This window comes from Leguminivora glycinivorella, chromosome 1 (genome assembly GCF_023078275.1).
Source record: "Leguminivora glycinivorella isolate SPB_JAAS2020 chromosome 1, LegGlyc_1.1, whole genome shotgun sequence".
NCBI classification, from domain to species: domain Eukaryota; kingdom Metazoa; phylum Arthropoda; class Insecta; order Lepidoptera; family Tortricidae; genus Leguminivora; species Leguminivora glycinivorella.
Genome location: NC_062971.1, coordinates 30,599,425 through 30,620,267, shown reverse-complemented (window position 1 = coordinate 30,620,267; position 20,843 = coordinate 30,599,425). Strand labels below are relative to the sequence as shown.

The 20,843-nt window shown below is 41.7% G+C and overlaps 2 protein-coding genes across 4 annotated transcripts; one reads left to right on the top strand and one right to left on the bottom strand.

Moving 5' to 3' along the window:
• The first annotated feature begins 227 nt into the window (after positions 1–227).
• On the top strand, positions 228–12,309 carry LOC125242359 (neuronal acetylcholine receptor subunit alpha-4-like). Of its 2 annotated transcripts, none has more exons than XM_048151160.1 (7): positions 228–379; positions 6,366–6,553; positions 7,430–7,594; positions 8,103–8,249; positions 8,480–8,721; positions 11,080–11,287; positions 11,726–12,309. In XM_048151160.1, the coding sequence occupies exons 1-7, from the start codon at positions 349–351 to the stop codon at positions 11,834–11,836; spliced, it is 1,092 nt and encodes a 363-aa protein (XP_048007117.1). In that variant the 5' UTR covers positions 228–348; the 3' UTR covers positions 11,837–12,309. The 2 variants fall into 2 exon arrangements, with proteins under 2 accessions (XP_048007117.1, XP_048007109.1); XM_048151152.1 differs by lacking the exon at positions 228–379 and adding an exon at positions 4,942–5,046.
• Positions 12,195–20,794, bottom strand: LOC125242351 (glutamate receptor ionotropic, delta-1-like). Of its 2 annotated transcripts, XM_048151136.1 has the most exons (12): positions 18,715–20,790; positions 18,464–18,621; positions 17,482–17,664; positions 16,525–16,626; positions 16,273–16,388; positions 15,838–16,005; positions 15,428–15,654; positions 14,603–14,811; positions 14,124–14,246; positions 13,897–14,045; positions 12,803–12,935; positions 12,195–12,471 (listed from the first exon to the last, which is right to left on the bottom strand). In XM_048151136.1, exons 1-12 carry the CDS (start codon positions 18,794–18,796, stop codon positions 12,361–12,363), a joined length of 1,761 nt encoding a protein of 586 aa, XP_048007093.1. In that variant the 5' UTR covers positions 18,797–20,790; the 3' UTR covers positions 12,195–12,360. The 2 variants fall into 2 exon arrangements, with proteins under 2 accessions (XP_048007093.1, XP_048007086.1); XM_048151129.1 differs by lacking the exon at positions 12,195–12,471 and having other exon boundaries at positions 12,478–12,935; positions 18,715–20,794.
• Between the last annotated feature and the right edge of the window lie 49 nt (positions 20,795–20,843).

The following is a 20,843-nucleotide window of genomic DNA, read 5'->3' as shown; positions in this document are numbered from 1 at the left end:
CAGCCTGCAGTGGCATCGCAAATATCACAATGGCCACAGGTGCTATCCGCGCCGCACGCTTTGCACAGACAATTGGCTCCTATGCCACCGCACTAGGCTACAGACGTCTACCTACACGCCGAGGCTTGAACAGGCGCCACTACCACGCTCTCCACAGGCGTCAGTGGCGTCACAGGCGCCGCACGCCTCACACGTGTTTCTACTTGACGATTGTGATATAAAAACAGAAGTGATGAAGCGTTAAGCGCTTACCCGTATTGACAGGTGCATTCGTGTAAAAGTTCCGGATCTATTCGCGTACCTATTATTGATGTTGTTTTATTAAAAGTGCAATGGTAGTGGAGAAGAATGTTGGTGGCTGAAAACGGTTGTGATCGAGGTTAGTCAAACCCTTTCAGATCTTTCGATTAACGTCAAATGTATTGTAATGCCGTAATAGTAGTTATGTAGTGTAGATGTCTATTCCATCGTTCCCATATTGAATTCAACGAGTTATAAATACACACAATATACCTCTATGTAAATAAATTAGCAGTAGGCAGCAATTTCAATAATAAAATTAATCGAAATACTTTCCACGTTTTTAAACTGATAATTAGGGTGCCATATGTACCGCCGAGCAAGTGGTCACCTGTGGTACCTACTTGTGTTCAGTGGATACATATGGCACTATAGTTAATACAATAAAACAGAAAATATTTCGATTACCTGAAACTGCTCTCCCAGTCCAAATTGCCACGGTGCAGGGTGCACCTTAATTTTTATGAACTCTTATGTTGATGATTTTGTTTGTGAGCAGCTCTCTTGACTGTTGTTAATTTTTATTATCAGTTGTTTTTACGTAATTAAGTAATAGTTATTTGTTATACAGGGCAAAGATGTATTTTAACGTCGAGTGTGGAATTGAAAAACGAGCAAGTGAAAGGATTCTATAGTTGAACCACGAGCGAAGCGAGTGGTTCGAGAATAGAATCCTGAACTTGCGAGTTTTTTAACACACGAGAAGTAAAATACATTTGCACCCGAGTGTAACACAAAACTTTTCCCCTCACTATAGCGAGGAAACTATACAACGCAAAAAATGCGTTTATCACTGCTTCCAGTAGTTCCACAGGTGGTAAAATCATCTTTATTACTAGATTCACATACTTTTATAAATTTTAAAACAGTTAATTTGACTTCATTCAAGGTCAAATTACTTTACCCACTAGTGGATAAAATGCGTTTTTACCCGCTGGTATTAAAGGACAAAACACGTGTTTCCGAGCTAGTGAGGGGAAAAATATATTATTTCTTATAAGTAGGTATATAATTGTATTATAGTAACGGACGAGTTAACGACACATGCATAGGTAAAGTGTTATTAATAGTTAACACCAATTAGTTAAGTGTTTTTCTGTTTCATTTCTTTGTAGTGCCGTAAACCGGTGGATATGTTACTAGCAATTACATGATAATCTATTCTATACATTTACTTGAGACTTGAACACAACATAATTACAGCCTACAGCCTGGCGAAAATGAGTAAAAAATAATAGGGGCACCAGCGCCACCGTCTATATCCGTTTTGCTTCGGAACCCCCACTCCGGAACATTGATGCTCTATATCTTTGTATTTTTTCATTTTTTTTTTTTCATTCATTAATTTGAAAAAGCGAAAAATATGCGTTCAGTATTTTTGGACGATCTAACTGACGGACTAAGCAGAATGCAATTTTTTTATGTACCTAGTCGTCATCCCTATTACAAGTTTTATTATTACAAGTACTCTGACGTGTCTGTATATATGAATGGTCAATTATACTAGCTACCTCACTAACCTAGCCTAAAACTAAATCCCAGTCAGGTCCTTCGAGTTAGGTCATAACTTTCTTGTCGATGCATTTTTATTTGTAATATACATATAAGTGATACATATTATAAGTTAGCATAATTATAACTGAAACTAGAATGTAAGTAGTACTTACTAAGTACTAATCGCTTGTCCTAAAACCAAACTCTAGTGTTTACGATTTTCTTAGTTTCGATTTAGGACTTTGAATTAAGTAGGTATGTATAGTCAACCGATCTGAATCGTAGGATTCGTAGGCCACTGTAGAACCCTTTCACAGTAAAAGTCAAACTGACTTCTATAGCAAATAAAGCATGGTGTCAATACGACAGGATTGTAGAGTGGCCTAGGAATCCTAGGATTCTAATTGGTTGACTGTACTTATATTTTTTTAAAGTTTATTTTTGCAACCTAATAAAAAGCTAGTAGATATTGTATATGTTTAAATCCAGTGCTTGTAATAAACAATGTTTAACGTTGATGTACGTATGTAACAGTTATATTTTCATATTAGAATATTCAATAGTAAATGTTCAGTGCATTTCTTGACGTCTAGCGCCATCTTTTGCGGAGTAGCAGTACTATGCTCAAGTGAGTGTAAATATTTTTAATTATCAACCATTGTATAGTAACCGAATAACGTACGAAACCATTCAGCGTTATCTAATTTAGCTATTGTGATTTATGTTAGACTCCGTTATACGCAAATAAAATATATGAATTATAAATGATTATGAATTATTTATTTTATTAAAATCTCTTTATAAAGTTTTCTGAGTGTTCTCAAACGCTGATCGGTTTGTATAGTTGGTATAAATAGTACTTTATAAAATGTATTTGTTTTTATTACATTTATAATTTGTTTTACATGTTAATTGTTCTTGCTCGTGACAACGTTATTTGTTTGTAACTTTGTATAGTGTATGTATTTGGTTAGTTCTGTAGTTCACTAGTTAGTGTAGTGTAGTTTGGTTAGTTTTGTAGTTAACTTAGACAGACTGTAGGCAGTCCTATTACACAATCATTTTTGTTTACTTAAAGACTGTTACATTATCCGAGTTTCGCGTGCGAGATTTGGTACAAATACCCCTTTCACAACAGCCACCAAATTAGACACTAAAAATTATATCCAACTAGCTTTTGCCCGCGGCTTCGCCCGCGGTAAATTCGAAAACTGCGGAATATTCCATACAAACTTCCACCCCCGATTTTAGATAAGTGAGGCGTTAGAAAGAGACAAAAAGTAGTCTTTGTCACTTTCCATCCCTTCAACTATCTCCACTTAAAAAAATCATGTCATTTCGTCGCTCTGTTTTGCCGTGAAAGACCAACAAACAAACAGACACACACACTTTCCCATTTATAATATTAGTATGGATTACCTATCCATTGTTGTACATTGTACATACACTAGTATCGCAATAAAGTTCCTTATCAAATTACAACTAAGAGTTTTTTTTATCCTTTTTGTTCCGTTTAATCGTTGGTCATAAGCAATTTGATTAGGTACTAGTACAATATATTTACTTGTTACAATATTAAACAAAAACAGTTTTGTGAAAATCGACAACTACAAATGTACTCTTTCACAAAATTCATTTTTAACTAATCGATTTTTAACTTTTTACCAACCAGCGCTCCGAATATTTAAAGTTAAAGTAAAAATAATAAAAATAGTAGCTTCACTCAAAATACTCAGGGGTGATAGTAGCCGCGCCCGCGGCCTTGCGCCGGGCGGAAGCTGCGAGATAGCACCCACGCGCCAGCAGCCGCAGATCGACAACATTTTACGAATAAATAATCGAGATTTTTAGTCCACGGTTGTCGGCAACCAATCATATGATATAGTTGCGTAAGCAGAGTTCATGGCATATGATGAACACCTGCGAGGTTACATGCGCGCTGCTCGTTGCTCCCAAATACTCTGCACCGAGCACTGCATTGAGCACTATCAACCGTAGAGGATTTTTTTACATTTCAACAGATAATTAATTTTGAGATATTTTTAACAAAGTCAAACACTGTAGGGTCGCGTTGTTTTATCATAGAGTCCTTATGACCTCTTGTTCCATACCTTAGGGTAGTTCGATGATGCCATAAAATAATATTGCATTTTCTAGCTACTTACATTTCTAGCTTAGCTTTCCCACTTTCAAATTTTCATACATTTTGTAAGTGTAAATGAGCTTAAATCATGACGTGTCCATGTTCGTTGGGAATACAACTACAAAAAGTTTTTTTGCAAAAAAAAATATTTTTGGTGCAAAGCTTTTATCGCCGACTGTACCTTCCTTTCAACAGTCACTGCTCTCTGAGACTTTTCTAAAGACCCCTTACTCGATGGGGATACAACGTTTGATAACAGAGTTCCTATGACCACCTTTATGCTCCATCATCAGATCAGCTCCATGATACCATAATATTGCATTGCCACGTGACTTAAAATAGCTGTGCAAAATTTCAGCTCAACCGGAAACCGGGAAGCGGATCAAATTTAGCTTCTACCTTTTGACCCAAACTAACATACATAGGTACGAGTACTAACAAGGCAAGTTGAATAAAAGCTTGTAAAAACCAAGGGATTAAAATAATCCCGGTAAGGGCATTTATTTGTGTGATGAGCACAGATATTTGTTCCTGGGTCATGGATGTTTTCTATGTATATAAGTATTTATATATTATATATATCGTTGCCTGAGTACCCACAACACAAGCCTTCTTGAGCTTACCGTGGGCCTCAGTCAATCTGTGTAAGAATGTCCTATAATATTTATTTATTTTATTTTATTGTTTATTTATTCACCTGCTTTTACGTTCTGGTGATGGTTACGTTACGTGGTTAACGTTGCTACTTATTGTCATCACAGGATTTTCAATTTTACGTCATAATTACCTATATTGGACTAATTTCGAAATTGCTAAATATTCGCTTTCCCATCAAAATCAGACAGCCAACTGGAACAGGATTATTTGTCGTGATTTCACAATGCCATAGGATATGCTGCTTTTTATGACCGCATAAATTATAACAGATGAGAAAATAAACAATAATAGGTTATATAAAGACTTGGTAATGGATTTATAAAAGTTCTAATAAAGTTGCCAAAGGTTGTCGACGCCTCAGTGCGGTCTCCAGCTGGCACGGCCCGCAGTGCGCAGCGCAGCCGGTTACAAGATGGTGTCGCGGCTCCTGCTGCTATTGGCTGCCGTGCACGGTAATACCTGCGACGAGGACCAAGCTAACTCTGCACCGATTTGTAACAGTGTACAAGTGGAGTGAAAGTTTAAGATAAAAAAGCAATCCCATCTCCAGTCGGTTGCTTCAAACTGTCTGTCGCCGTCAAATCGTTCACACAATTTTATTGTATGGGAAATTCCAAAGAGCTTTGCTGTGTGACGTTGATGTTGTGTTTTAAAGGTGGTTGATGCAACTGGCCCTATAATGAGATAACGTTTTATGTATTTATATTTATAGAAACGATGCACTTTCATTTTGCTTTCGGTTGTGCAGAGCTAGTTCGGTTCTAGAAAGTGGTACTGGTACCTTTCAAAAATGCGGATGTGTTCTGTGAACAAAATAACATACCGCGCTCAAGATTTTGGATTGCTGGTGCACCGCAAGGAGATTGAAGGAAAAGTCCTCTTGACATGGTATTGGTGGTGTTGATAGTTATGTGAAGTTCTGTATTTTGTGTTAGGTATATGTGCAGTTTGCATCAGTAGGTACACGTGTTTTGACGACGTGGCGGTTTGATATATTTACATTTTATTTGTTTAAATATGAACCTGAAGATGCACCACATACGTAGTGGCGTACCGGAAAAGAGGCCTGGGGGGTTACCATGAAGTGCTAAAGCCGTTCAGTTTAGGTTGAGAGAAAGGGACGAAGCTATAGCAGTTCCATAGCTCCGTCCCTCTCTTTCAACCTAAACTGAACGGCTTTAGCACTTCATGGTAGCCCCCCTGTGCTCAGCAGTGAGCGATAAAGTGCTGATATCATGATGATGATGATGATAAGAGAGACAACTGCTGGACACAGGCCTTCTTCCTCCCTCTCCACGCATAAGTCTCATACTTACATACCATTTAAAATTATGTACCTACTTCTTTTCACAATAAAGTACCTGCGCCTTTTTATCATTCGAAAGTAAACAGCTTTTCGTAACAATTATTGAATATAAAGCATTTCAATATTTATGATTACTAATCAACATAATACCTATTCATAAAACAAAACCCGCAACAAAGTTATACACAGAACAAAATGCTTATCACTATGCATACGAACGCGGAAATTACAACTAATCTAATAGTCCCGCCACAGGAGGCGTTCTATCAGTTCACAGTGTTCACACGCTTTATTACAGTAATTTGTAAAAACAATGTAAATTGCAATAAATCTACAATAAATTTTTGACCGCATAATAATATACTTGCCTTGCGTTATTCTAGAATACTGCATTGCAACGGCTCGTGAAAGCTTGGGGTCCGCATCACTATTAATTATTGTCATTAATCCTGCATTATATTCCAGGAAGCAGAGCGGCTGCAGCGTGCAACAATGTGTCAGCCGTCAGTGTCACTTTGGACACACTGTTCGCTGAATACGCTCAATACATGGCGCCTGCGACGCCCGTCACAGTCCGGGCGGCGCTGGACGTCCGCCACGCCTCTGTAGACGAAGCGGCTGCTGAGGTGCGCCTGCTGGCAGACTTGCGACTGGTTAGTACATGTGTAACTGGACAAGCTGCTACTGCTGCTGCATACGCGGCACGTGGCACAGTACAACGTTGAACGCCCGACGAAAGTGAACGAAGAGGCGGCTGAAGTGCGCCTGCTGGTAGACTTAAGACAGGTCATTATGTTGTAACTGGACAATCTGGTTGCATGCTCAGTACATGGCGCCTGCGAGGCCTGTCACAGTCCGGGCGGCGTTGGACGTCCGTGGACGAAGAGGCGGCTGAGGTGCGCCTGCTGGCAGACTTGCGACTGGTTAGTATATATACTTATGTCTAACTGAAGTAGTGCTCGTATATGCGAAACAGTAGATACTCCTGTAGTAATTCGAGCGGCATTAAACGCCCGACGAACGTGAAGAGGCGACTGAAGTGCGCCTGCTAGCAGACCAACGACTGGCCATTATGTGTATATAACAAGTTTCTAGCATGCTAAGTACATGGTGCCATGGTGCCTGCGACGACCGTGGCCGTCCGTGTGGCGTAATTTATTAGTGATCTGTGGTGTAGCGTTGGACGTCCGCCTCTAGGTATACGCGGCTTATTGCACTGTACAACGCACGTCCGCCATGCCTACGTATATCCATACTAATATTATAATTGGGAAAGTGTGTGTGTCTGTTTGTTTGTCCGTCTTTCACGGCAAAACGGACCGACGAATTGACGTGATTTTTGAAGATGAGTTAGGTAGTTGAAGGGATGGACAGTGACATAGGCTACTTTTTGTCTCTTTCTGACGCGTGCGAAGCCGCGGGCAAAAGCTAGTAGGTTATACATGTGGGGGAAGTGTAGTATTTTTCAACATTACAAAAACGTTTAAATTAATATGGGGCACACTCAACCCAATCTTAATTATTTCCAGAGCTGGCAAGATCCGCGCCTAGCATGGAGTGATGCCGAATTGGACTGCAAGTCCGTTTTAGTCCCGTCCGAGCGACTCTGGCGCCCCGACGTGGAGCTGCTGAATGGAGCGGCGAGCGACGGCGTTGACGGCTCCGTGCGAGCAAGGCTGACTTCAGACTCGAAGGTATGCGGATAGGCTATGTCAAACGTGGAAGACATGTAGTTGTGGGACCAAGTATGCACTGCTTGGCTAGCATCAAACTAAGTGCGTTTTCACATTATTCGATCCAATATCGGATGTAGGACCGATTTCCCATACATCTATGCCGCCATCTTTTATTTTTGCGATTTTGAAATCCTTCCTACATCCGATATCGGATCCGATCCGAAAACGCTCTTACGCCAAGTTATTTTTGACATCACCTGTAGCACCAACATTTGGATCGAAATATTATTGGAACCCGTTGGAACCGTAGGCTCGGACGTTAATAGAGACATACCTTCGTCTTGCCTCAGATATGCCATGCAATCAAAAATTACTGCGGTTTCTGACCCGTCTGGGGTGGAAAGGGTCGAATATTGTTACAAATGTGTCTTTGAGACTTTATCTGACAACTTCTGATATTGGACCTAAAAACGCCTTCAAGGTAACCATATAACTACCTTATTAAATGTTTGTTTTCTCCTTTCAGGTGTTATGGATCCAACGCCTCAACGTGGCTGTGCCGCTAGCAATTGATTTGAGAGACTGGCCGAGTGACAAACAAACTGCTGCTTTCACTTTCGGTTCAAGGGAACATACGGCGGAAGAAATTGCATTGGGAATCGACGATTTTAGGGTAACCGATGGCTAGGGTTTTGACCTTGCTTTCATACAATCTTGAGGATATATCACGCTAATATCTACATGCAAATGAAGGTTTCATGCGCGAGAAGTTCAAATTGAAATTAATAGAAAATCATACCAAATGTAAAATTTCAATGACGCAATAGTCAAGATGAAACTATGAGGTATCTGCTGTCAGCCAGAGTTTTTTCTAGCTACAATTACTCTAATATCACATTTCAGTACGCAACAGTTTGGGAGTCCGGTACTTGGCTGATCGAGTCTGTGGTCGGTGAGAAGGCCACCCTGGGCTCAAAGCCCGTGGTCTCCTGGACCGTGGTTCTCCGACGGCGGGCCGCAGCCCACGTCCTAGCCAGTGGAGCCGTATTGCTGGCGGCTGCTGCAGTACTTCTCACAGCAGTGGTCCTGCTGCCGCAGCAGAGACACTCGCTGTGTGCTTGTGCTGCGTTCACTGCTGCGCTTTGGTAAGTCCGATTGAACAATTGAACATATTTTTCTCTCGAGTTGCTCAACGCTTCAGCGGCGCTCGATACTTTAGGCTTCTAATAGCAAGCATGATGCGATATAGTATTATATGGTATGGAAAACTGTTACGTAGAGTAGACTCTTCAGTAGGTATGTCGGTAGTTATGCATTCTGAAATAAACAGTCTGCTACGAATCTCGATATTTTATTCATCTAACGTTGGCGCAGTCGGTAGGATTGTGGATAGAAACAAATGAACATGAAATATTTATTTTTTCTACTCATCCACTTTAATCTGTTAATTAGGACACCACAGACTAAACTATAAGTGCTGACTTTTCGATGTTAGATAGTCTTTGACACTTCGTCAACTATAATATTTCATTACAGTTCACTTTTAGTTAACTGTAATAATTTCAATAATAGAACTTCATACAAGTTCTTTACTAATTTGCGATACCTGGCAAATTTTTCTGCATCTGAAACATGTTTTTTTTATCTATCGCGTTATCGACCAATCAGAGACGGTTATTACAAACAATTGGTTGCCAGGTAATTCTGGGTAATTCGATGTTGATACAACGGTAAACGACGCTATTAACATTAATTTTAACTTGAATGATGATATTTTTCGTCCATTGATGATTAATATGATGACTCATAGAAAAAGTAGATAGATAGAATACTCTTTATTGGCACACCTCAGCAAAAGATACAGTGGAGACAAAACAAATGATTATAAATAGAGGCAGACAACAGGCGGTCTTATCGCCAAAGAGCGATCTCTACCAGACAACCTTTGGGTAGCGGAAATAACAAACATAATCAAAAAGAGTAGGTGCTTCGAAATAAAAAAAATCATGATTATTCTAATGTCCAACACACAAATTGAATAAACATACACACATAAGAGAATATAAATAGACTTACATAAACTTACTTAAATAGTAATATACAACAAGCCAGATATATAGTATCAAACCAAAAATATACAGCAATCATACCAACCACAGAGTAAATATAGCAATACGATCACTAAGGGAGAGATAGATAATGTACTTTAAGCATTTTTTTAAAAACAGAAAGAGATTGAGCCCGTCTAATGCCCGGAGGTAGGGAGTTCCAGAGTCGAACAGCTTTAAAGGTAAAAGAGGAGTTGTAAAATTTTGAAGAAGAAGATGGGACAGACAGAAGTAGACTGCGGGACAACCTTACAGAATTAAGGTAACTAAAACGCCCCTTGAGATACTGGGGAGTTGTAGGAAGGAATAAAATGCAATACAAGAGGGGCAAGATATGAAAGTTACGACGATAGCGAATAGGGAGCCACTTGAGCTGTGAGCGAAAGTGAGAAACATGGTCATACTTGCGTAACCCAAATATGAACCGAATGCAAATATTTTGGATGCGCTCAAGTTTATTTAGTTGGTCCTCCGTTAGGTCAAGATATGAAACGTCAGCATAGTCTAAAATTGGGAGAAGGAGAGTTTGAGCAAGCGCAATTTTGGTCGGAATAGGTAAAAAATTATACAATAGTGATATAATTAAGCTTTTCACTCTCGTAACGTACTATTAGGCCTCTCAGCAAGCTTCGTGGCCTAAACATGGTACTCGACTGAAAAGCTTTGTATTATATCACGATAAAATACTATTTCAAGTAGGTAAGCATATTACAATGCGCATATGAACGTCAAATAAAGTTCCGCCGGCTCTAACCCTACGCCTCAGCCTCGAGAAGATTTCAGTCCCCCCTCAGGTGGAAGAGGGTATCTACTATGGGACCGGCAAGAAATTCGGCGAGCTACTTTAACTCGACGGGTCACTTCTAAAATTAGAAGTCTCAGTCATATTTATGCAACGTGCATAGTTTGGCAATATGCATAAAGGGTTGGCGCTGATTGCACTTAGCATAATGGATGATGATGATGTCAAACATTATATAATACCTTAGTTGGAACTAATTTAAATAAATAAATATTGGGGACACCTTACACAGATCAACTTAGCCCCAAACTAAGCAAAGCTTGTACTATGGGTGCTAATCGACGATATACATACTTAAATAGATAAATACACACTTATATACATAGAAAACATCCATGACTCAGGAACAAATATCTGTGCTCATCACACAAATAAATGCCCTTACCGGGATTCGAACCCAGGACCGCGGCTCAGCAGGCAGGGTCACTACCGACTGAGCCAGACCGGTCGTCGACCATTTGATACAATTAGCCAGTCAATTAGCCTACAAAGTATTGACAGAACCATTACTTATAGCTAAGTATTTTCCCTTACGCCCTTTGAGCCTACAGAAGTCTATGGCTGACTGATTGTCCATGTTTGGCATGTTTCAGGTTGACCTCAGCACTTCTGCGTCTCCCCGGCTCAGCAACATGTCCGCGAACGCTGTCCTGCATGGCAGGCGTGCTGGGCGTGGCCGGAGTGTGCTGTGCCGTCGCTGCGATGTTAGCGCGGCTAGCACGCGTGCAGCGACCGCCGCCACCGCAGCTGCGAGCGTTGCTGAGTAGAGCGCCCGCGTGGGCCGTCGCCACTTCACCACATGTAAGTTATGTCAGCTCTCGCGGCAAATGTCTGCTGCGCTGCCGCCGTCATGCTGCCAACGCTGCTTAGCAAAGCCCCTGCATGGGCCTTCGCCAGTACAGTGTACCCCATTCGTGTTATGTCATAAAAATATAGATTGTAAGTTCTATCCCACTTCTGATTACATAGATGGCTTGGACCTTGATGTATATCATCCATGTCAAATTGCGTACCTTGTAACCAAAATTGAAAAATCTATATTTAATAGGAAATGTTGGAAGTTTTAGGAGACCTTCTAAATGATATAGGAATCATGATGACATCTAGCGACAAATAGCAGATTTATAGGTACTGCAGAGTACTGCTCTACCGCTACATGACACAAGTTAGATATCACCAATGTTAGGACAAACGAAAACTATAATAATATATTTACAATAATATTAAATTACATTACAGGAAGGTGACAGTACATCTGCATCCTGGGCGGCAGCAGCACAGCTCCTCGACAATGTGCTGCGCGCAGCACTCGCGCTGACGTTACTCGTCCTTGTCTGCGTAGCGCTATAGCACTAACCACCACAACTCCATCGTATCTGCAGTATCACTGCTAACAGTCTCTGAACCACTAGTCTCCTATTATTTCAGCCGGGCGGCAGCAGCATAGCTCGTAAGCAACGTGCTGCGCGCAACTCGTTCTAGTCTGCATTGCGAAGATAAGTTAGGTACCCCCTTTTTTTCTAATCCGTGTAGGCAATGAACGAGCGTCTTCTTCCTTTTTTTGTGAAATTGATAATAGGTATTTGTACCTCTCTTTATGCCGCGAAAGATGATGACTGAGACGGGCAGCTGCAGCCCAACATCTTTGTTGTGAAACGTATAATAATATTCGGAATGAGCTGGATCAGAAAATGACTTACAACTCATGCCAAACAGTCATAAATAATAGGATTTTTATTTAAATTTTAAATAGTTCAGTTGTAAACTTACAAGACCTAATTCTAATTTAATAAAAGGAACAATAAACGAATAGTAATTTAAAATTTTGTTTTTATGGCCTATATGAATATATCTCTCTTATGCAATTTTGCAAACTATTCTACGTGGCGTGTCAAGTTCCGTGGGCCCACGCAGTTCTTAAGGCGGCCCATACTGCGCTCGAGGATCAGGAAGAAAACCGACGTTGCCATGCCTGCTGCCAGCACCTGCCGTCAATGCTAGGGTTAGTTCTGTCCATGTCATAGAGAAGGAAATAAATATGAGGGAAAAATAAATTCACGCTGTGCTATACTTCCGCTTCGACTACCAGGGTGACATATTTATATGGGGGCTTATGACCTCCATAGTGAACATGTTAAGGGTCTCTGGCTCCCCGGCAAGTTCGGGCGATTTTTTTTATGATTGACAATAACGTGCATGTAAAGCAGGCAGCATGTCGATGGTGCTACACGCATGAACACGAGTTGCCGTCGCAGTGCGCTTGCTCGCCACATTGGCCATTATCCCTTTGTCACTCACTCTCAGACAGTAACGTACGTGTAAAGCAGGCAGGATGTCGATAATGCCGACACTCACGAAGCCTCCCGAGTTGGCGTCGCAGCGCGGCTTGCTCGCCAGCCAAATACGTCGAGTGCGATCCATCAACCCCGTCTCGCGTTGCCATCGCAACCTGTAAGTAATATTCATACTTACTTGAATCTGTGATTCGATTGGGATGACCAAGTGCCATAAATTTATTTTATAGGCAGAACGTCTCTAGCTTTATAGCTTCACTGCCAATGAGCCTGACCCGCTAGACCACTATTCTTCATCAGGTCATACAGTCTTTCTGTAATGTTTTCGACTGTCTTATCGGCTACGCTAGGAGCTACGTTAAGGCTGCATTCAAAAAAAACGTCAAAATAATGTAAAATTGATAGTTTTAGTCGGTGAAATACTACACTTTCCGTTATCCAATAGATTTATTTAATTCAAGTTCCAGTTAGAGCATCTTATTATCTTGATTTTTATAAGACTGGATTTTTGAAAACTAACTCACTAAATTAATTATGAATTTTTCTCTAATGCACGTTCAGAAAAACGCACGTATAGAATTGAATCAGTCGATCTTATTTGTAAAATTTGGACAATTTTGAATATTAAAACGGGTAAATTTATAATTCGTATATCCTGTACCACAATCATTTCAGACTAGATTTTTATTTTAAGTTTTTGAAAAAGAGTAAACTAGCCTAAGGCGAATTCAATTTTTTTCAGAAATTACCTAAAATTAAGTGACAATTTCTTTGAAAATCGACATCACATCGAAGTAAGTTTTGTACTAAATTAATCTGCAACGTTTACTTAAATTGCTGTTATGCCTTAGTGATTATAAATTGCTATTATTGATTTTTGCCAATTTTTTGAAAACGAGCCTTCATCGGTACAATTATTACCAGTTTTGGACATTTTCTCATATTTTGTTTGACCAAATAGAAAAAGTCCTATAATGTGATATATATTTATAAACTACTCGCAAGGCCCTTTAATTTAATACCACACACGGTATGATCGAGCGCTCGGTTGCGATTTCACTATTTTTAACACGAAAGCCCTCTTAACACAATGTATTTTTTTAAACGAAATGGTACCTGGTAGCGAAGAGCTCCTTATAACCGGAATGTTTTCGTATGGGCACGGCAACCATGGGCATCTTGAAAGCTTGGATCTGCATGAGGCCACACTTCTCGCGCTCCGTGAACGTTTTGCTGATGATATCATACCCAGATGGTTCTTCTACCTGTACCAATATTATAAATATAAAAATTATTTATCGATTGATTCTTTACTGCTCCCTGGTGTTAACAAAAGAACTGACCTGGAAGGCGAACAGGCCTGTACGCAAGGCTGCCACCCCGTCTACAACGCTGAGGTACGCTCTGTCACCGAGCGGCAACAGCTTGCGCCGGTATAGCCTCTGCGTCGCCGGCTGAGTGCTCTCCTGCAAGAATATGGGTAAAACTAGAACTTTGCAAAGCACCCGATGATTACTGATGATGATGATGATGATGGGTGTGATGGAACTTGGCTAGCTCGATTAAGCTTGGCCAATCATACCGCGTGGTTTAGGCATGCAGTCGCCTAAACCAGAATGCCGTTCCAGGAGAGTTATTGACAAAGAAGCGTTAGGGGCTATTGGTTGGTAATACCTAGCATATGACATAACTGACTTGTACCTAACTAAATGTAGGTTTTTTTTGCCCGTAGCCAGTTAATATAACCTAATGTCGGAAGACAGCAATTTTTTATAAAGTTTGGATTTGTAATTATTATGAAATGTATAATAAATTATCGTACAGCAAAATAAACCCTCTTGTACGTGGTCTCCTGGACTCCCATGGTCATAGGCGAGTTGGTGAGGTCATCGATGGTGCGAATAGCATCACTGGGCGTCTGCAGGATGGCCACGATCTTGGCGGAGTACGCCGTGAACGCGAACAGGGCCGTCATCAGGGCGCAGAACATCACCAAGCGCGCTGAAGCCAGTTCAGGCACGATGTGGAACCCTGGGAGACAAGATAATATTACTACCAGATCCGCAATTAACCCGGAATCATAAATTAGCCAAAATATGCTCGTTTAAGGAAAATTATCAGAACGACACGAAGCATAAAAACCTGAGGCGGGTGCACACCTACTAGATAGCACGCAGTCCTGATAATAAAGATGGCAGCCTTCCCTATAGACAGCTGTTCCAGTGACGAATCGACAGCGCCCAGCGGTTGCCCCTACATTAGCAGCGTCACCGTTGCTGTAGCCAGCACCAGTCAGGTCTGAGCGCCTTGCAACTTGCAACATATCTTGTTGGCAATGTAGTTCTGACGGTAAAAATATCAGCTTCCCCCAAAGCAGCTGTTCTAACGACGCATCGACAGCCCTCAACTGCCGCCTCCCCGCCAGCAGCGCTAGCGTTGCTACAGCATGCACCCGCATCAGTTGTGAGCACCTTGCAACTACACACCTTGCTGGCAAGCAGTACCAACGGCAAAAATAGCAGCTTCGCCTATGGACAGCTGTTCTAACAAAGCATCGACGGCCCTCAACTGCCGCCTCCGCGCCAACAGTGCCAGCGTTTCTGTAGCCAGCACTAAGTGCCAGTTGTAGCACCTTGTAACTACACACCTTGCTGGCAAACAGTTCCGATAGTAAAGATAACAGTCTCCCCTATAGACAACTGTTCCAGCGAAACATCAACGGCCCTCAAATGCCGCCTCCGCGCCAGTAGCGCCAGCGTTGCTGCAGCCAGCCCCAGTGTCAGCGCCGTCGCTATCCACACTCCGCGACTGAACGGCAGCAGGAACACGTTGGAGACTGAGGACTTTGACGGCTGCCGGAACATGAAAGCTCCTCTGTGAATACAAATAGGTATAATTTCCTCGATGTAGTAATTACTACTTGTAAATATGCTTACAAAATTTTTGGGTAGCTATGTAATAAGACGCTAATTTTGAAGAATATAAGAAAGTCAAGATACGTACAACGATGCTGATAAATGTGAGTCTGTTGGTGCAAAGTATATCAGTAGCCTATACCTGAGTTCAACAGTCTCGGAGCAGAAGTGCAGGACTTTCATGCGATCAGCGCGCAGGAACATGGAGGTGATGCCAACTTCGATCTCCTGCCGCTGCAGCTGTCCCGCCAGCCCGTCGAATGATCCGTTCCGATTCTCGCCGTACAAGTCTACTTGTATCAAGTTGTACCTGTACAGAAAATTATTGGGAAAATATTCGGAACATCTTCTTTTTCATCACTTGGTCAATTTGTATTATGGTCAACCCAGGCCCCAGTGGGCAGGAGGGGGGAATCATGTGCTCCATCCCCTGTGGATCCGCACATGATGAAATCTGGATAGACAGATTTTTATGATTCCTATATAGTGCTCTAACTACCATGACTTATAATACTTACAAATAAACTTTATTCAAAAGCTTTTATTAAGGGTATATCAACTCCTACAGTGGAAGCACCTGAAGTGTAGGTCGTCTGCCAGCAGATGCATGAGTGGCCACGTCAGTTTTGGGAAGGTGTCAATCTGCCGCACCGTCAGGTCATCCCAGCCCTTGAAGAATTGGGGCTGCGTTATCTGTGATAAAAAAACCATTGGTAGATTAACACGAATTCCATCATTTTAAGTTTTTCCCTGTAGACAATAAGCACAATTCCGGGATCTCGGAAAGTGCGAGTTATTAACAATGAATCTGTTTATTTAACATCCTTACTATAGTAGAGCTCCTCAAGTAGACGTTGTTAAGGTCTCTCCTCCTGGTAGGAGCAGCTGGGAGTGATACACGAGCCGCGTCGTCCCCCAACGGCATTGTAATCTGCAACATACATATTACCCACTATCAGTTGACAAAAATAAGCGCTGGTAGCTTAGCGGTAAGTGCGTGTGACTTTCGTTCTGGAGGTCGCGGGTTCCAACACTTCCAACCCCAGCTCGCACCAAAAGAGTTTTTCACTTATGTGCGAAATATCATTTGAATATCAAATACCAGTCGCTTTTCGGTGAAGGAAAACATATCGTGAAGAAACTGGACTAATTCCAACAACTAGTGTCTAGTTACCCTTCGGGTTGGAAGGTCAGATGGCAGTCGCTTTCGTAAAACTAGCGCCTACGCCAAATCTTGGGATTAGTTTGAAAGCGGACCCCAGGCTCCCATGAGCCATGGCAAGTGCCGGGATAACGCAAGGAGGATGATGATGATGAGTTGACAAAAATGCTTCCGTGTTGTAGAAAACCGCAGTCTTTTGTTTTAAAAAGTTTTTATATTCGTTGTTGGTGACAGATCATCCGGCTCCGAGATGTAATCCGGCTCGAAGGACCATATGTTGCGTCTAGTGCTTAGTTCGTGTATTAGGTATTCTTGAATCCAGGATATCTAGACTGTTGAATGAAACGTTAGCGGACTTTAAATACTACTTTTAATTACTGGTTCTTCAATACAAATATTATAGTTTTTTATTGACAATTATTTTTGACGCGGCGTGACGTGGGTTTTAGCGCGTTAAGCGAGCTAATTTTATTTCAGCCCCCCGCGGGCTGGCCGTTAGTGCCCATCGTCGGTAATCGGTCCGGTGACGCGACGGTGGTCGTCATCGCTGCTGCTGGGGAGTTAATTCGAGGTCGGCGGATCTGTCACCAAAATTCGTAGTTGTACGTAACTGGCCACACTTACCAAAGGTTGATCATGCTTGATCCGATACACATCCAGAAGTGTATCGTTGGCTGCCCACGCGACGTCAGCGTCTGGCAGCACTATTGTCGAGCCCAGGGTAGCCTCCATAAGGGATGCGTTGAACGGTGCATTGTGCAGCAATATCCAGGTGTGGCGGAGGTTGAAGGCGCGGGTTGCAGACGCCTGGATAAAAACATTAGCGTTGTACGCCCTAAAGTTTTGTCGTTCTTTCAAACACCCTCTATAGAGATGAGACCTTTTGCGATGAGCATAGGAATTGACAAATGCTGCTCCAAAACGCTTTAAGCAACTACAAGATCTGCATTGTGTTGTTGACGTGCCGTGAACGGCTGTAACGGTGAGACGATGACTACCTATACAGCCTTTTCTAAAGCCAATGACCATCCAGGCCCCGGTAGGCCAACAGCATGGCTTCCCGGTGTGACTGTGACTATTAGGGATCGAGCGCCAGCAGACACAATAAGTCTTCATCATCATCATCATTTCAGCCATTATCGCCCACTGCTGAGCATAGACCTTTCTTCGTGAACGCCACTTATCCCGGTCCTGGGCTAATCTCATCCAGAAGTGCCCCGCAGTTTTTCGAATGTCGTCTACCAAACGAGCCAACGGATGCCAGAGGCGCTTCTTACATCCGATAGCGGCCACCATTCGGTCAACATTTTAGTCTACCTGCCATCACTCTGCCTGGCAACATGCCCCGCCCAATTCCATTTGAGTTGGGAAATGACGTCACCCACGTCAGCACCTTGGTGCGGCGTCGGATCTCGACATTTCTCACTTGATCTTGAAGCTTAATGCCGAGCATGGTGCGCTCCATCGCTCTCTGTACAATAAGTCTTATCTATGCTTAAGCCAAACTTGCATCATTCTATCTTCTAGACAGTGGCGCTCTAGGACTTTTTTTCCTGGATTTCAATATAGATTATAAAGTGGAAAGTTTGTTTATATTTTTGCTAACCTTTTCTAGAACACGCGGGGCTTCGGGACAGGTCACGTCCAGCAACATGCCTTCCCGGTGAGGCCCATAAGGCTCAAGGGCCGGAAGTCGAGCCCAGTCGGCAACACTGATTCGCATGCCATGACGCTGTGCATCACGAAATAGGGCAGACAGCTCCTCTGTCACAGAGAAATATTAGATTATTTTGATTCCCACAAGTTTCAACAAAATATGAAATCTAATACAGCCAAATAGTTTTGAGTAAATCGGACCTGGCCTCGAGCAGAGAAAGACAGTCAGCAGCGACAGCCGCTTAGCAGTAAAGTACGCCAACGCGAACGACATCAGCTCCATGTTGACTAAGAGCCACTTCTGGAGCTAGCACGGCAGCCCCTGTCACTAAAAATACTTTCTAGTTTTAACATAGACGCCTTTAAAAGTCGGCGTCCACTAGGCTCGCCGAGTCGAATCTCATTTACCTCCCGGTATTTATGAACGGTTTCGATTCGATGCGTCGCCATTGGACGCCGTTACATAGTAAATGCAGAAGGCGAATTAAGATTTGATTCGGCGAGCCTAGTGGACGCCAGTCATCATTGAAGTCATAAAGGCGAAGTTCTATTTCGACAAATCCTAGCATATGGTAAGCTCACATAGCTCACAGCTTAAAAAGAAAAGATGTTCAGTTACGGGTAGCCTGAAACACTGCACTGAGATTTTTTAACAATTAACAGTCTAACATGCAATTATTTACTTTCCCTCAAATGGATTTTTCATTAATTTTAATTTCAATACTATTTAAGCGCTGATCCAGAGTACAAGTGGGATCATGATGTCAACATTCCTACTGTGTAAAACTGTTCTCCATATGAATCTTCCTCTTTTCTGATAATCGAGTAAATGACTTGCAGCGACTTTGTTATCATTATGAGAGCTAACAGCTATTACGGCCCATTATTGTAGCGTCTCCCGTGTTTGCCATGCAATTTATGGGCCTCATTTATGCGAAGTTTAACCTACTTAGACCTAGATTCATTTGCATAATTTCATTGGATGTAATTATATTCTAGCTCGATAAAACTATACATAAGAGCACCTATACATTTTTTACATTCAGTTTAATTATTGGTAAGATGCATGGATACAGTCATACATTATATAGTTGCAAAACAACAATAGGTACATTACTAAATTTTGAACTACTCAAATAGGTATTATAAATTGTATTTTGACATCACCTGTTCGGATTCCCCACTAGGTGGGAAGAGTTAGCCTTGCAATTAGAAACAATTAAAATTCAGCGCACAGTAGAAGATAAGGAAATAATAGTGAGTGCTTACATTCGCCAACAAACTGTCATACAATTTGGCGAAAATACAATAATTAGCAATTACTGTGAAACCTTTTTTGAGTAAACAAATTAAAATATATATATATTTCACGTGTTCGGAATAATTACCTAACCTTATGTTACTTAGGGTCAGTTGCACCAAACCGTCTGTCATACCGTTAAAGCATTCGTTAAATTTTATTGTATGGGAAGTTCCATAGGTACTCGTCTGCTGCATGACGATGCTGTGATTCATTCAAATGAGATTGATGCAACTGGCCCTTAGAAATGACGCCAAAAGCGATCACTGTTCAGTTCACATTCAGCGAAAATATGATAAAATTTAAAGTTGCGAGGGCATAGAAGATAATACAGATGTAAATAGTGCGAAAAGATTTGCCTTCGTATCGTTACGGAAACGTACGAACGTGTCATGCTATTACAGTCATTCTCAGTACAATAATATACTTATGTACCGACATTGACTGAACTAGCATGACAAATGCGAACGTTTCCGGAAACATGCGAAGGAAACCCTTTTCGCACTATATCTGTAAACATACCAAAAGCCTCGTTTTGCGTTGCCGTAGTCGGGTTTACATAAAAACATTGTCCCAAAACCTTATTCCCACTGATAGAGCTCATATAACCCGGCAACCTTCAAATCAAGAGTGAACAGGCATCTTCTGGGCGAGCTCACTCCATCCCATCGTAGGCCACGTATTTGCCTTTGGCTAGTCTGTGGCCAAGAGTAAGCCCATTTATAATCTAAAAAAAATCCTGGCCCCGTAAACGAAACGAATGACATTTTTGCGACGCGAACCGCCACCGAAACGCCGCAGAAATGTAGTCTGGCTCTGTCGCGCCAATACATAAGAGCGATAGAGATATACCTAGCTACGGAAGAAATATTATCGTGAGCGTTTCGTGAGCGTTTGTGCATTCAGCTGCGCACTCTGGTGTTTCTGGCTTGGTCTACTCATGCCAGAATTAGTACCAGATTCAAACTTGATGATGAAGAAATTGTACAAAAAAAAAACATTCAGTCGAATTGAGAACCTCCTCCTTTTT

What these genes read in the sequence shown, in the direction of transcription:
- LOC125242359 (XM_048151152.1), top strand. Translation starts at nt 5,007, where the DNA reads ATGGTGTCGCGGCTCCTGCTGCTATTGGCTGCCGTGCACG. An exon ending in TGCTGGCAGACTTGCGACTG is followed by an intron (nt 6,554 to 7,429) that starts GTTAGTACATGT and finishes AATTATTTCCAG; the next exon opens with AGCTGGCAAGATCCGCGCCT. An exon ending in GGCTGACTTCAGACTCGAAG is followed by an intron (nt 7,595 to 8,102) that starts GTATGCGGATAG and finishes TTCTCCTTTCAG; the next exon opens with GTGTTATGGATCCAACGCCT.
- LOC125242351 (XM_048151129.1), bottom strand. Translation starts at nt 18,796, where the DNA reads ATGGAGCTGATGTCGTTCGCGTTGGCGTACTTTACTGCTAAGCGGCTG. An exon ending in CTTTCTCTGCTCGAGGCCAG is followed by an intron (nt 18,622 to 18,714) that starts GTCCGATTTACT and finishes TCTCTGTGACAG; the next exon opens with AGGAGCTGTCTGCCCTATTT. An exon ending in CGGAACTGTTTGCCAGCAAG is followed by an intron (nt 14,812 to 15,427) that starts GTGTGTAGTTAC and finishes CTTGTCTCCCAG; the next exon opens with GGTTCCACATCGTGCCTGAA.